This window comes from Eubalaena glacialis, chromosome 3, assembly GCF_028564815.1.
Source record: "Eubalaena glacialis isolate mEubGla1 chromosome 3, mEubGla1.1.hap2.+ XY, whole genome shotgun sequence".
Taxonomy (NCBI): domain Eukaryota; kingdom Metazoa; phylum Chordata; class Mammalia; order Artiodactyla; family Balaenidae; genus Eubalaena; species Eubalaena glacialis.
The window spans coordinates 116,169,315-116,183,609 of record NC_083718.1 but is presented as its reverse complement, the minus strand read 5'-3'; the positions used below and the strand labels follow the sequence as shown (position 1 = coordinate 116,183,609).

Here is a 14,295-nt window from a genome sequence, read left to right as displayed (position 1 = left end):
AACAGTGTAAAAATGCAATTCTTACCAAAACTTGCCTTTAGTCAGAACATTCAAGTTCTCAGGGAGCCAGGCATAACTGATGAAACTTTCTTGTAGGATTTCAGAAAACGGATTCTGACTATATCTAGGGTTTTGTGTTATTTTCAATCTTTTTAATGTTGAGTTTGTTGTCATTTTAATGTTTCACATCTCTGTTGCACAATAGAATTGTCATGTGTACCGATTCCAGTGTTGGATAGGATTATCTTATGTTTGGAACATGAATATGATACATGGAAATATGTTTAAATGTTTTGGGCCATATAATTAGCCAAAATGTGTATGAAAAATCTTACCCCCTTCTATAAAGAAGAGTTTTTAAAACAAATTTCAGATTTGCTACTATTCCCCTGACAAACTACAACTCCTCCCGGCTAGTCACCAGTTCTGTTCACCTGCGGAAGTCACTAGGCAAACCTTCCTTATCACCCTTCTAAATTTCTATCAGGATCAATAATGAGCTTTGTAAGCTTCCTTCCAAACACTAGGGTTTGGTTACTAATGCAAACTCTGTTGTTCTTGATGCCATAGTTTTTAGGTTTACTTTTTTATTTCAATCCTACACTCCAGTGTTTAGGTAACTTTTGAAATGATGTAGCACTAATGCCATGAACTCTGAGACCACCACTTAACACACAAAACTGTGGTGTTTGATGCCACCTTTACTGCAATGTTGGAGCAGATCTTCAATTTGGAAGAGGATTTTAAATGAAGAAAATGAAGTTTATTCAATTATAGTTTTAAGACTTTAGTTGATACTTGATTTCCAAGAATGTGTAGTGCATTTTCCAAAAAATAAATATGGATGTTATTCAGAACAAAGTTGAAGGCTTATGCTAGCATTGGTTCATTTTATTTACATTCATGCACACAGATACACAATGATGAGCTTGCACACACACACAGACACACACACGCCCCATGTATACAAAATGTAATTTATTAGTTTTGGATATGTTTAATATTTTTCCAAAGTTGTAAGAGGTTGTAGGTTAACGCTAGGATATTAATTATTTTTTATTCCTTACTTGTAATCATGGAGTATTCTATTCTCTTAGTTGTAATGTTAAAAGAAAACTAAATGCTCAAACTTGGTCAGCGACCTAAGTGGTTTTGAGCATTCCTTGTAAGGTGTAGTGTTCCTTCACTAACATACATCAGGGTATATCTGTGTGGCACATAGATACGGTGTTTTCATTCTTCATCCTCAGTCTTCATTTTTCCTCTGATATCACCATGTTTCACTGTCACTTAGCAAATGTTTGTGTTAAACAGGGTAAATAAAGATCCTCAAGGTCTCATTGTTGTGGCATAGCTCCAATGTGTGTGCTGTGGTGAGCTGCAGTGAGTTATCTGCGTAACATTATTGTTTGATAGTGAAAATATTTGTTTCTGTTCTTCAGGTGTCTCATGATTCAAATTTTGTATGTTGAATTAAAGTATTGCATAATATTGATGGGTTCAGAAACCATTAAAATAATCAAACAATTATTCTGTGGATTTATAGCTTTATTTCCTTGTATTTTCAATCAAATGCTCTTTCCATCGTCACTTTCTCTTAGCATTGTCCCATCCACATAAGGTATTTTGTTTTCCCTCTCCACTCACCCGTCTCCTTAAATTTATATAGTAACAAAATATATGTGTGCTAGAGAACTTGCGATAATACTTGAGCATGTATTTATTTGGGGGGAAGCCAGAGCCTATAATTATGCCTAATTGAATAGTTCTACTTGACCCATCCCTGCAGTGTTCAGAGCTGATCCAATGATCCCTCGTCTGTACCAACAGCATGAGAATATAACTGTAAATCCACTTTGTTTTCAGGAACTGTATATTGCATCAGACCCTGTGTTTATTTCTTTCTGGAAACAAGAGGAAGGCTGGTGGGAGGGGGGAGGAGTTATTTTGCATCCTGGTTTGAATTATGAAGACATTATATACATGAAATGGCCTAAACTAGTAACTGTTGCAAAATGCCCTGGATATAATTATTTCTTATCTTCAGCTGGATATGAAAGCTGAAGCGGTGAAAAAACTGCAGTCCTATTTAATTGGTTTCTTCCTGTTTCTGGTCCATCACTTCTACATGCACTGGGAACTATCTACTAAGTACCTTTGGTAATGGACTACATTCTCTCCAACTTTTTTTTTTTTATATGAACAATTTCATCAACCCTAAAGCATTAACATAGAACATATGAACCAAAGTACTGAGTTGAGCTGGCTTCTGGTTGAAATTAATTCATATTTAAATTTTGCATTTGACTCGTATAGTACACTACTGCTGAGGAAAACAATTAGGAATGCCTGCTGCATGTTATATATTATCTCTAACAGAGATGGTGCAATTTAAAAAATACAAAGGGGCATAGAATTAGAATGGATGTGTTTGGGTACATATGTGTTATATATAAACCTAAATATTTATGCTTAAATATTTTAAAAACTCTTCAAATGTTTCACTCTCAGCAAAATAATGGGCCAATCCTGAGTAGAGACATTTTCTTTGGTTAGCTTCACAGTGAAGGCTAGCATTTGTTTTTTTGTCTTTGTCACATATTCTGAAACATGTACATAATTGGTTTTCGCTTCTGATAATGGATTACTAGAAAACGTGAGATTGTTTTGAGTTGAATGATTTTGGCCCTCAGGTTTACCATGTAAATCTGCATTTTGGTGGTAAATCCCTCTGCCTGAGATTCAGTAGGTTTTGGTAAACTTTACTGTTTTTAAAATAACTTTTGTGTAAAATAAAGATTCAATTTTTATAATAAATGGCACATAAAAACAGATTCAGTGTTGGAAGAAGTTGACTGGACTAATTGTACCTGTATACACGTATCAGTGCCCAAGTTCCAGAAGTGATTCCCTCCTCTTCCCAGGGTTTACTGTGCAGTTGTACTGTTATATTGTTCACCAAATGATGGATTTTAGATTTACATATGAATCTCATAACAGTAGTATGAGTTTTCAAAGTATGCTACAATGGCCACAAATTATCAAGTCCCTGAAAACTGTTGAATTGATCCTAGAATACACTGTGGGGGAGTGTTGACGGTGTGGAATCTGTCACTCCTAATAAGTCCATCTGTCCAATAGTGTTGATCCTTGGGGACTGATGTTCACAAACCAACCCATCTCTGTCCCTCTCTTCTTGGCTCCTGTTTCTCCATCTACTGTTAGTTTCGCACTAGCATTGAATAGTGGACCAGGTAAATAAAAAGTAAAAAAACTACAAGACAAGAAATGTGAAGGTTTAGTAAAGGGAGAAAACACTCGAATTATCAAGTAAACTAGGCACGTAATAGTTTGAACTTTTGGATAGAAGACTCTCTCTCTCAACCACCTACACAGTTTCAGGAACACATTAGAAAGCAGATAGTAAGAACTTTTCTCTGCTGGAGGACAGAACTCGTTATAGACTGAACCAGATGATGAAGGAAACCAGATGGTCCTATTTTTCCCAGGAAATGCATACTTCAGGCAAGGCTTTCCCTCACCCTAAATGCCTCAGGAATGGGAAGATGTTGAGGGAACGAAGCCAGTGCCTGACCTAAGGCGTCACTGCAAGGTGCTTTGGGCACTGGGTCCTGTGCTAACAGGCCACGGGGCAGTCACCTGCCCCCATGAGCATGGGTGGCCCACGTTGTTCAGCACTCGCCTCCACTTTCCAAAATCACTTTTCAAACATGCTGTGAAGGGGGCCTGGCTGTGCAGACACAGGCTGTCTCGGTGCTGTTGAGGCCACCGTTTGATGCTCTGGAGTTGCAGCTCGTGTTTGGGTTTCTGACATGAGTCTGGATTCTCTGAAATCCAGGGTCCTAGCTTGTTTACTCTGTCCCTCTCATCTCCGAGGTCCAGAGGAAAGCAGTTTATCCAAAAGCACAAAGCCAGACCTTGAACTCAGCCCCATATTTACAGAGGAATATGTATCTAATATGCCAACGAAGGATCAGAAAAAAGTCATTTTTCAACATGCGAAAAATGCAGTCATTTTTCTACTTGGAAAATACAAGTCTCTCTTCACCCTGTGTTGTCTCATCATGCTCTAGACAAGAGTTCTAAGTCTTGCCTCCTAAATACCAATGATTCTATAGAACTGCCTGTGTGCTGCTGAGAAGCTTTTCAAATTATTTCTTATAACAAATACCTTAAATTTTGTGTGCCTTTTTACACAGGCCTGTTGTTTATTCATTTAGGGCTCAGGCACATCGTTTTTTACTCTCTGCCTCCCTCTGCCGCTGAGATGAGAAGAAATCAAATAGAAGTTCGCCTGGTTCCTATTTCCTCCCCTTTTATTCAGTTTCTCCTTGCCCTGCCTTTATGAAATGCAGCCCCGCCCCCCACCTAAGGTAAGATCTTGAGAATTCAGTGGCCCTCACTGAATCTCAGTGACTCCATCTCAAATGAGATGCACTTAAAAAACCCCATGCAGTGCCTGGCACCAGGACCAGACCAGACATGTAGGTGCCCTGGGCAGGTAACAATTTGTCACCCCTTTAAACATGCTTTGAATATTCATTCAATATGTACTTGGTAGAGATGGGGGAAACTGGTTTTCTATTAGTAAAAATCATGAACCTTTATGTCAGCTGTCTATTTCCTTCTCCAAAAGCAAAACTCTAACAAGAGTTAAGGTAGAGCTTAAAGATGATTGAGCAGAGAGACAGGTGGAGGGTAGGGGTCCTCATCGCATTTCTGTCAAACACTCCCAGTAGACAGTCTCTTTTCCCAGGCCTCATGAGCAGGCCTCTCAGCTGCTGGGTCTCCCCTCTCTTTTTCCCCCTCAGAGCATCCTACTCTTTTGGCCCTTCCCAGATCTCAGGCCCTACATCCTCCAGTCTCTCTCTCTCTCTCTCTGACTGGGCTGTTTAGCATTGTCCTAACCACATATTCCAAGCTTACACAAATCACCCTTTACTAAATCCCAACTTTGAGAGTATTAAATACCCATCACATCAAGGGAGATGTTTTAGTTTGTACTCATCGACATAGATGTCTTTCAAGGGGACTGCCCTGGCAGTCCAGTGGTTAAGACTTCGCCTTCCAATGCAGCGGGTGCTTCCAATGCTGGGGGTACGGGTTCGATCCTTGGTCGAGGAGCTAAGATCCCACACACCTCGTGGCCAAAAAACCAAAACATAAAACAGAAGCAATACTGTAACAAATTCAATAAAGACTTAAAAAATGGTCCACATCAAAAAAATCTTTAAAAAAAAAAAAAAAAGTCTTTCAAATCACAATGTCCAGGGGAATGTGGTTGTCAGCTGGCGAGGCGTGCTTGCAACCTTAGGAACCTGAGGCAAATGGGATTATAGTAGGGAAGGGACGGTTTCTCAGCTACCTCAGGTTGTGGTAACTTTATCAGAAGAGGAATAATCGATTTGGACCATTGCATATAACATGTTGAATAAAGTCAGAATGTATTTGAAAAAATAAATGTCTTTCAGTTGTCAAGATTCTCCCTTCCTTCAAGGTGGTTTCCTGTCACAATTTTCAAATTCCAAATAACAGACTTATTCACTGTGCTGAATGGAAGTAGGACCAATTTGCATTCCTTAGGCTGGTAACCTAATGAATGGCATGTGAAAACCCGCGTTAACTGGTCCTGACCTATTACCAATTATTCCAATAATATTTGGTGCTCCTTGTAAATTAGGACCCAGGCAAATGTTTAAACACTGGGGGGACCAAATGCCACCTGTGTGAAGAGAGTTTCCTTCTAGCCTTTCCTTGAACTGGGTTAGGATTCACATCCTTGTCTTATTGCCTCTATAGTATTTCATAAAGAAACTACTCAGATCATTATGGGGAGAAAAGAGCCATACTGTCACCCTTTTCATAATAGACTGAACCAGTCTCAGGCAACTGCTCTGTGAAAAGGGAAATCCTGAAGAAGTAGCCAAGTGAAGGAGCATTGATTCAGTCTGCATTAAGAGGCCTGAGGGAAATTCGCTGGACCTGTGATACCTGGGCAGAACAATACATCATAAGCCTCACTAATGGCTTCAAACTGAGGAAAGATAAAAATCTAATCATTTCATCACTGCTCCTTCAGCTTGGAGTCTGTCACCTCGGGAGAAACGTCATATCGGGGGAAATACTTACAACAGTAACATTATTTACCTCCTGCTACAGGCCAGGTGCCCCCCCAGGTTATTCATGCGTGCTGTCTCAATCCATCCAACAAGGTTTTATTTGGTGTGTTGTTCCCATTTTACAGATGAGAAAACAAATGAAAAAATAACTTTCTCAACATCTCATGACTGTTCAGAGAGGAATCCTATTTAACCTACAGGTCTGCAAAGCCGTTTCTTCAGAGGTTTAGGTAAACAGCACCCAAGATTAGCACTTTACCCCCTCTCACCCACCTGGGTGTTTGAAGGCTCACAGATCATGCTCTGGTTTTCAGAGCTCACTGGTCTCCTATCACCTTTACGCCCAGCGCTTCCTCCTATTCCATATCTATCCTAGTCTGCCTTCTCCTGAGCCAAAGAGTCACCTCCTATCCTTTTTCTTTTCCCCCTTCATCTCCTAATGTAATTCTAGAATTGTGGAACTTTCCAATTGGAAGAAACCATGGAGACTTTTCTGAAGAGGAAAGCCTAGATGGCTTGTCCGAGATCACAAACCCACTGTCTGAGGGAGGTGGCACCTAAGTCTGCATGTCCCCCTGTTTAGTGCTCTTTCCATCATCGGGTCTGGCTCTCAGGAGCACAGATGGTCTGTAAGCAAAGCCTAGTGGAAGAGCCAAGACTAGCACCCAGGCCTCCTCCCTAACTGCAGGTCCTGTGCCTTCTCTAACAAGGTGCATTCATTTAAGTTACGTCCTGCATCCTGATAATAACCCTTCCTGTGCCAATGCAGTACTGGGCTCAAAGCACGCGAGGCTTCTTTCCCCATTTCACTTGTAAGAAAACTAGACTCTGAAAGGAACCATCAGTAGTTACCATTACTGAGAACTACTAAAGCATTTGTCATAGTAACATCACGAATGTTTAAAACGTGTTAAGACAGGTACGATCTCCATTTTATAGAAAAAACAAATTGGTCCAAGATGGTTAAATGACATATTGGGTTATATGTTAGATTATATAGCTAGGATGTGGCAGACCCAGGTTTGAACTGGAGACTCTGTACCACCAAATTTCTGCTTTTTGTATAGTGCACGCTGCCAAGGTCATATGACAAGCAAATGATGGTGGTGTGAGAACAGCCTAGGGTTTCGACATCTAATCCAGTATTCTGTCCTTTACACTGTGCAAGACATTCTGGTAAAAGATTGATATGCATGCAGATACATACATATACACAAACACACAGTTTTAAACACCCTTTAGTATAAATATAACAATTTCATCCAAAGGACTAATGTAATTTTAAACTTCATGGTTATTTTTGAAGCGGCAGAGTTTTTATTTCAATGTCCTAACCTAAACTATGAGCACATGTGCTCTCATTAGAAGAACAGAGTGCCATTCTGAATTTCAGACCCTGTGGGAGACGATGGATGAAGACCTCATCCTGTTAAAAAGAGTTGTCAACATTTTGGCTTTAGCTTCAATGTACAAATGGGGCTCCCAGTGGTTTGGGTTTTATACAGAATTGCAGTTCCAGTTTAACTCCCTGAGAGTCTTGATTTATTATAGGGAGATGCTGGCAGACATTTTAGACTTGCAAAATGACTACCAATCACAGTTTAGGCTAAATTGGTTCTAAATTCGTTCTGCTGATGTAGACGTTTGGAGAGTGAGGAGGAGGGACGGGTGATGCTGTCCTTATTGAATTCCTGCTGTGCTACAGATAAGAAGCTGTGTTCCTCACCCTAAGCCGATGGTGTGTCCCTCCCTGGCTCTGCCTATTAGCTGAACACACACTGCTAAGCATGGAGAAAGCCTCACCTCAAGCTCTAAGAACCCACTCCCTGAAGCACTGGTTCACTTGGCATTCCCCCTTGGTTTTTTCAAAATGCCTGCCCTTCAAGACAAGGGGCATGTCAGACCCACTGTGAGCTGCCCAGATCAGCCGCCTCCAAGGCCCTTCACACAGTGGGACTGTAGCTCTCACATGACACTCCACCCCTTTCACCAAGCTTGGCTCAGGAAGAAAAGATGACTTACCAAGTGACTTCGCACCATTACATTAGCTGCTTTTTATATTCTTCTAGAAGATGAAAGAAACTGGCCCGCCTCCCTTTTTCTTTCTGGTGGTGAGTCTAACTCCCCCAGCTTAGAAAAGAGCGCCCACAGAAAATTTTTTTTGTAAGACTGGAAATGAGCCAAATGGCTGGAGTGCTGCCTCAGGTAATCAGCAGAGGCCCCAGCTGAGCTCCTGACCGGAGGGGCTGCAGGAAATCAGCTTCTCGGGGTGAGCTGTGGCTCGGGAGTTTGGAGATGCTGAGGATGCCAGAGGCCAGCTCATAGTGGGAGAGAATATGGGGTCCTTGTGACTTCTAGGATTCGGTATTGGCCCTTGCTGCTGCCGTTTCCAGTGTGATCTGAGGACGCCAGTGTGCTCAGGGTCCCCGTCTAACAGAGGCTAATGAGAGGATGAGCTTAGGTGTTCCCTGGGGTGCCTTCCAACTCCAGTATTCGGATCTATATAAGATGCTCAGTGAGTGGGAAGTGTTGATGAGGGTTAATAATGAGTAATATTCTTAAGAGCTTGAGCGTGTCATACATTTATTTTTTAGCTTTGTAAATGACTCACTTTTATGACATATGAACAAGTCTTTTATTCACTGAAGAACTTAAAGTATAATAGCAAGTGAAGGAGGATGGGATGGTTTTCAAGTGTTGCTCTGCCAAGCACCCCATCAGGAGAGCCAGGTGTGCGGTGAAGAGGAGCCATGTAGGGCAGGGCAGATAGGAGCATTCCCAGGAGGGCCTTCATCAGCTCAGGCTACATTTCCCTTGCTAGGAGAAATGGCCTCAGGTTGCACAGGTACAAAGGTGACCTGGGAGGTTCTCTTGGGCTTTAACACCGAAGTGTGAAATCTGAGGCTGATCCATCACCACTGATGTCCAGCCCAGAGTCTGATCTGGGACCAACAGATGCCTCCAAGTTTTCAGTTTTGGGTTTCTGTTTCATGGGACTCTGGGCCTAAGTGTTTGGTCAGCTAACAGGTTCCCAGTTCGAGAGACACACCTCCAGGCTTGGGTGCACTGAGAGATGTCAGCTCCTCCCTGAATTTAGGGTAAAGCCCCAATTGGGTGCCAGCTCAAGGGCAGACTGTGTGCCCATCAGGCTGACCAGACCCATGGTGAGCTGTCCTGGAGCTGTGTGCTGTGTACCTATTCTGTGCTCTGGTGCCCAGCTCAGGACTGCTCCAGGCCTCGACATGGCTCTGCTGTGTCTAGAAGAGGAGAAAGCAAGTCCACTGTCTTAGAGCTGGGCTGTCAGCCGGCTGCCGGGAAGGCTCTCGGCTGCACCCTGGGCTGGAGTCTCATCTCTACCAGTAAGATTTGGGTAACCTTATCTCTCAGAGCTTCAGTTTCCTCATCTGTAAAATGTAGACTCTATTCTACAAATATTTAGTGTCTGCTCCTAACCAGGGCCTGCCTTAGGTATTGAGGATACAGTGGGATCAATGGGAACAAGACAAACAGGGTCCCACCATCATGGAAACAAACCTCTCTCGGTCTCAGGAGGATCCCAGGAAATTATGTACAATGCTTAGCATTTGTCTTGTCCCCAGTGGGTGCTCACTACGTGTTAGCTCTAATGAGTTTTCCTCCAAAGGTGGTAAAAAATCTTTTAAAATACGCTCTTTTCCACCTTGCTCTTTGCACATGTATTTCTTTCTGCCTGGAAGGCTCTTCCATGCTCCATTTGTCTAACTAACTCAGGTTCACCCATTTCTCCAGTTAAATGCTCACTTCCTCAGGGTAGCACTTGCCTGACCAGATTTACGTTCCCCCATTGTGCGTTCTCATGGCAACTGGCGCTCTACTTTGACATAGTATTACCTTGGTAATACTAGATACCATTACCTTGGCAACTACTACTTGTTTAATGTCTGTGTTCCTGACTCGACTGTAAACCTGGTGTAGACAGCATCCATGGCTACCTGAGCCTCAGCACCGGGCTTTGAGATTCTCCGTGAATGTCTGACCATCCTACTGGCTGACATGTGTGAAGGGCATGTTCTCCTCCGAATGAGAAAAGTACACCAGACCAGGACAAGGAGAATCTGACCCATCAGGAGCACATGGGCCCTTTCTTTCCTCCCTTTCTTCTCTCTTCTAATATGAAGAGGAGGGGCAGCCAAGAGATGGCTGAGAAAACCATGCCCTGGGCAGCATCCTCATCTCCCTGGGAACAATCAGGTGAACAAGTTACGGTGCAAAGGAAGGCATGTTGGGTTTCCCATTGGTAAGAAGCGTTTATCCACCAGCACTGAGGGCACTGCTGAGAACAGGGCAGTCAGAGTCTTCTCTGAGAAGTCAAGTCACACTCTTTTTTTTTTTTGACATAAAAGTGTTTTACTGTACCAGGAGTTCACAAATCTGTGGACAGCACACACCAGTGAGGATTCCACATCATTGGGGAGGGCAGATGGGGTGGTGCTCAGGACCTGGACAGAGACAGGGACAGAGCCCTTGGACCCACTGTTCACACAGCTTCACGTCGGGAAGGGTCGGGGGAGAAGGAACAGGCAGGGTCGGGTGTAGCCCAGCTGTGGGTTTTGGAGAAAGATTGCATAGCTCATTAAACCTTGTCCTTTTTTTTTTTTTTCACTTTGCCCTGGACAACCAGGGTGCCTGCCCAGCACATGGACAAGTCAGCACCCCTGCCCTGTTAGGGGTTCTGTCTTCCCCTCCCAGTAGGGCCATTTCTGATGGGGAGAGGACCAGGGTGTGGGGAAGGTTGAGGGGATAGAGGGAAGGCCTGTGGAGGGACCACAGAGGGACTAGGAAAGGCCCTGCTCCTCACATCCCCCCTTCCCTGGTTAAGTCACACTCTTGTCTGTTCTCTCACAGCCAGGCGGCGTGATTAAAAGAAGAAGTCTTGCCTCTTGTAACTATAGAGAGAAGAAGGTTGAGAAAATGAAATCCAAGGCCACATGACGGGAATGACGTCAGCATCAGAGATGTAACTGTGTTGACTCTTTACTCTGTCACCCAGCATGAAAGAAGCCCCCCACCCCCACCTGAGTACCTTGAGAAAGAGACAGTCATTTACATGCGACTCACTGGAAATGTTAATGTTCTCGCCCTTTGGTGCACTGTGGGATTTAGCAAAGCAGCCATGTGACCTGACCCCAGTGGTTTGCTTTTGGTCAGACTCCAAATCCTCGGGGCAGTGCTGGACTTCCTATGTGCATTCCTACAGGCCCAGCACAGGGAACGGCGTGGCAGTCCTCTGTGCCAGGCCTTTCCAAACCTCCATGCCTTTGCCCATGCTGCTCTCTCAATCAGAGGTCCCTTCCTTCAATATAAATTTGGAAGACTGTCTATCATCTATCTATCTATCTATCTACCTACCTACCTACCTATCTACCTGTCAAACTTCCATTCATTCTTTAAGACTACGACAAAATGTTTTGTCTCTGACCACCTTCCTTCCCCCGAGTTGGAGTTCAGTGCTTTTATTCCTGAACTTTATAACAATGTAGTGAAGTTATTTATAGATTTCCTCCTCAGTAAATTGACAACAGAAACCAAATCTTGTTCGTCTTTGTATCCCCTTCAACTAGTATGGTGCCTAGCACATTGTAGGTACAGAATGAATGAAAAGCAGACAGCCAGGCATTGGCAAACCTCATCCCAGGGCCAGTGGGTCAGCCAGAAAGCCTAAGGACAAGTGTATGTGCCAGAAACTGCTAGTGGGTACTTCTGTGGACAGACTGAAAACAATAAGTTGTCGAAGGCTTGTGGGCAAGTAAACAGCATGAGGAAGTTTCAATAGAACTTTGGGTACATGATTTGAGGGTATAATGGGTATGATGAGGTTATAGCATGAAAATCTTATGCTCATTCTACAGGTGAGAGAACTGAGGCTTTGTTAAATGTTTTACAAAAACACACACAGTTAGTAAACAAAAAATCTGCTTTAGAATCCAGATCTGATTTCAGAGTTTGTGTTCTTAGATACTATGCAAAAACTCAACCAAGTCTGCAAACACCACCTGGACCTAGTGTCCTTGAGGTCTTCAGGGAACATTCTCCCAGCTTGTTAAGTGACTCCAGAATGTCACTAACCCTGACTAGGCCCACTTCGGTTTACTCTTTGGTAAAATGAGGAGCATTGAGCGAGGTGACTGTTAAGGCCAATTTTAGGCTCTGAGATGTTATGATTCTCTGTGGAATACAAATGGACTTCCTAACCTGGAAATCAGCGTGGTCAAAACGTAAGTGCACTCATTTATTGGTCCTGAAAGACTTTCACAGTTTGCAATCGTGACTCCAAAACACAACAAAGGCTATGACGTATTATCTTAAAGGTCTAGTTATTCTTCCCGAGTGGGCATTTAAAATATGCCCAGGCACTAAAGTATGACTCTTGAATTCACAGAAAGCATCCATTTACATGAATAGTCATATTTAAGTCACAGCAAAGTTTTCACTCACTCTCCACGGCTTAGGGCCTTTATTCTATCTGTAGTTCTGTAACATACTGAAAGAAAGTTCAGCATCGCACTACCTGGACCTGCGGCACCCCGCCCCATCACATAAGTCTCCATTAGACATACGTGCACTTCTCTGCCTTCAGGCTGAATTTTAGGGTAGAGCACCTCTGAAAATGTCTGTGTGGTTCAGAATAAGCTCTGAAATGAAAAGTTCCCACCCAAACCACTGAATAACATCGTGTTGTTGTTTTCATCAAATCTATGCAGTCACTCCTTTGATTTGGCTTTCATTTGGAATGATCTTTCCGATGCCATTTTTCTGAAACATTCAGAACAAGATACAGTCTCATTATGGTCAGCTACATAGAGTGGACCTTTCAGAGCATAAAGAAACATCTGTCCTCCATCTGTGGTGTCTAAAAAATAGGACTTTCAATAGAGTACATTGTAGGACTCTAATGCTTTTAAAGGGCAAGAAATCCATTTTTGACTAAAATCTCCATAAATATGTCTAACAGAATATTTTCATCTTACATACTGTTTTTCAAAGAGCATTTCAAAGGCCACTAGTGCAGAGCATTTAATAAGAACATAATCTTTAGGTTCAACCAGACCTGGTTCAAATACTTGTTCTGTCATGTAGTAGCTGTGTGATCTTGGAGAGCGACTTAATCTTGATAATTTTAGGTTTTCTCAGGGATGTAAAATAGAATAATTGTACCTGTCCTAGGAGATAATGTTTTCAAAGAGAATGACACTTAGTAGGGCACTAAATAAATGTCAGTTGTTGTTCCTGCTTCACTGTTGCTGTTGTTAATACTTGAGGCAGAGTGGCCTGATTCCTCATGCAGCTGAAAGAACACGGGATTTGGAATTAGAAGACCTGAGTTTGCACCCCACTGCTGCCACTTACTAGTTGGGTGACCTTGGGGAAATCACTGAATCCTTCTCAACTCAGCCTCCTCATCCCTAAAACAAGGAAAATAAAAACTAACTTACCAATAACATATGTGAGGTGCAAATGAGGTGATTTATGTGAAATTTCTGTGCCAACTGCCAAACTCTGTATGCATGCATTATTTTGTCATTGTTAATATTATGGACTCAATGTAAGTGTCCCCCCGCAAAATGCAGATGTTGAAACCCTAACCCCCAATGTGATGATGTCAGGAGTTGGGGCCTTGGGCAGTAATTAGGTTTAGATGAGGTCATGAGGGTTGAGCCTCCACGATGGGATTAGTGTCCTTATAAAATGAGAGAGTGTGGAGCTCTCTTTCCCTCTCCCCATCTTAAGTCAGCTGTCTACAAGCCAGGAAGAGGATCCTCACCGAGAACTGAATTGGCGACATGTTGACCTTGGACTTCTGGCCTCCGGTACTGTGAGAAATAAATGTCTGTTGTTTAAGCCACCCAGTCTGTGACATTTTGTTATAGCAGCACCACCACCAGAACTGAAGAACAGATCTTATTTTTTTTCAGGAATTTTCACTTACAGAAATCTTGGTTATGTGCTCAAGTGATGATAACTGATTTCCACTTAGCCTCTGAAGTGAAGATTCTGGGGATGGAGTAAGGCAGCACCGAGGGTAGACCGTCTGTCTTCCCCAACAAAACGTCACCATTATTGGGTGCTTGTCTTAGAGCTGACCTCTGTGAACATTTAAAGTCCACAGGTCTGAAGA

The 14,295-nt window shown here is 42.8% G+C and overlaps 1 protein-coding gene across 1 annotated transcript in view; it reads left to right on the top strand.

The window, feature by feature from the left end:
• The window catches only part of LRRC8B (leucine rich repeat containing 8 VRAC subunit B), a 91,192-nt gene extending 79,648 nt beyond the window's left edge, over positions 1 to 11,544 (top strand). Inside the window, exon 5 of the mRNA XM_061186342.1 lies at positions 11,025 to 11,544. Coding sequence (XP_061042325.1) covers positions 11,025 to 11,111 — 87 coding nt within the window. The 3' untranslated portion in view covers positions 11,112 to 11,544. The remainder of the gene's footprint in view (positions 1 to 11,024) is intronic.
• The last annotated feature ends 2,751 nt before the right edge of the window (positions 11,545 to 14,295 follow it).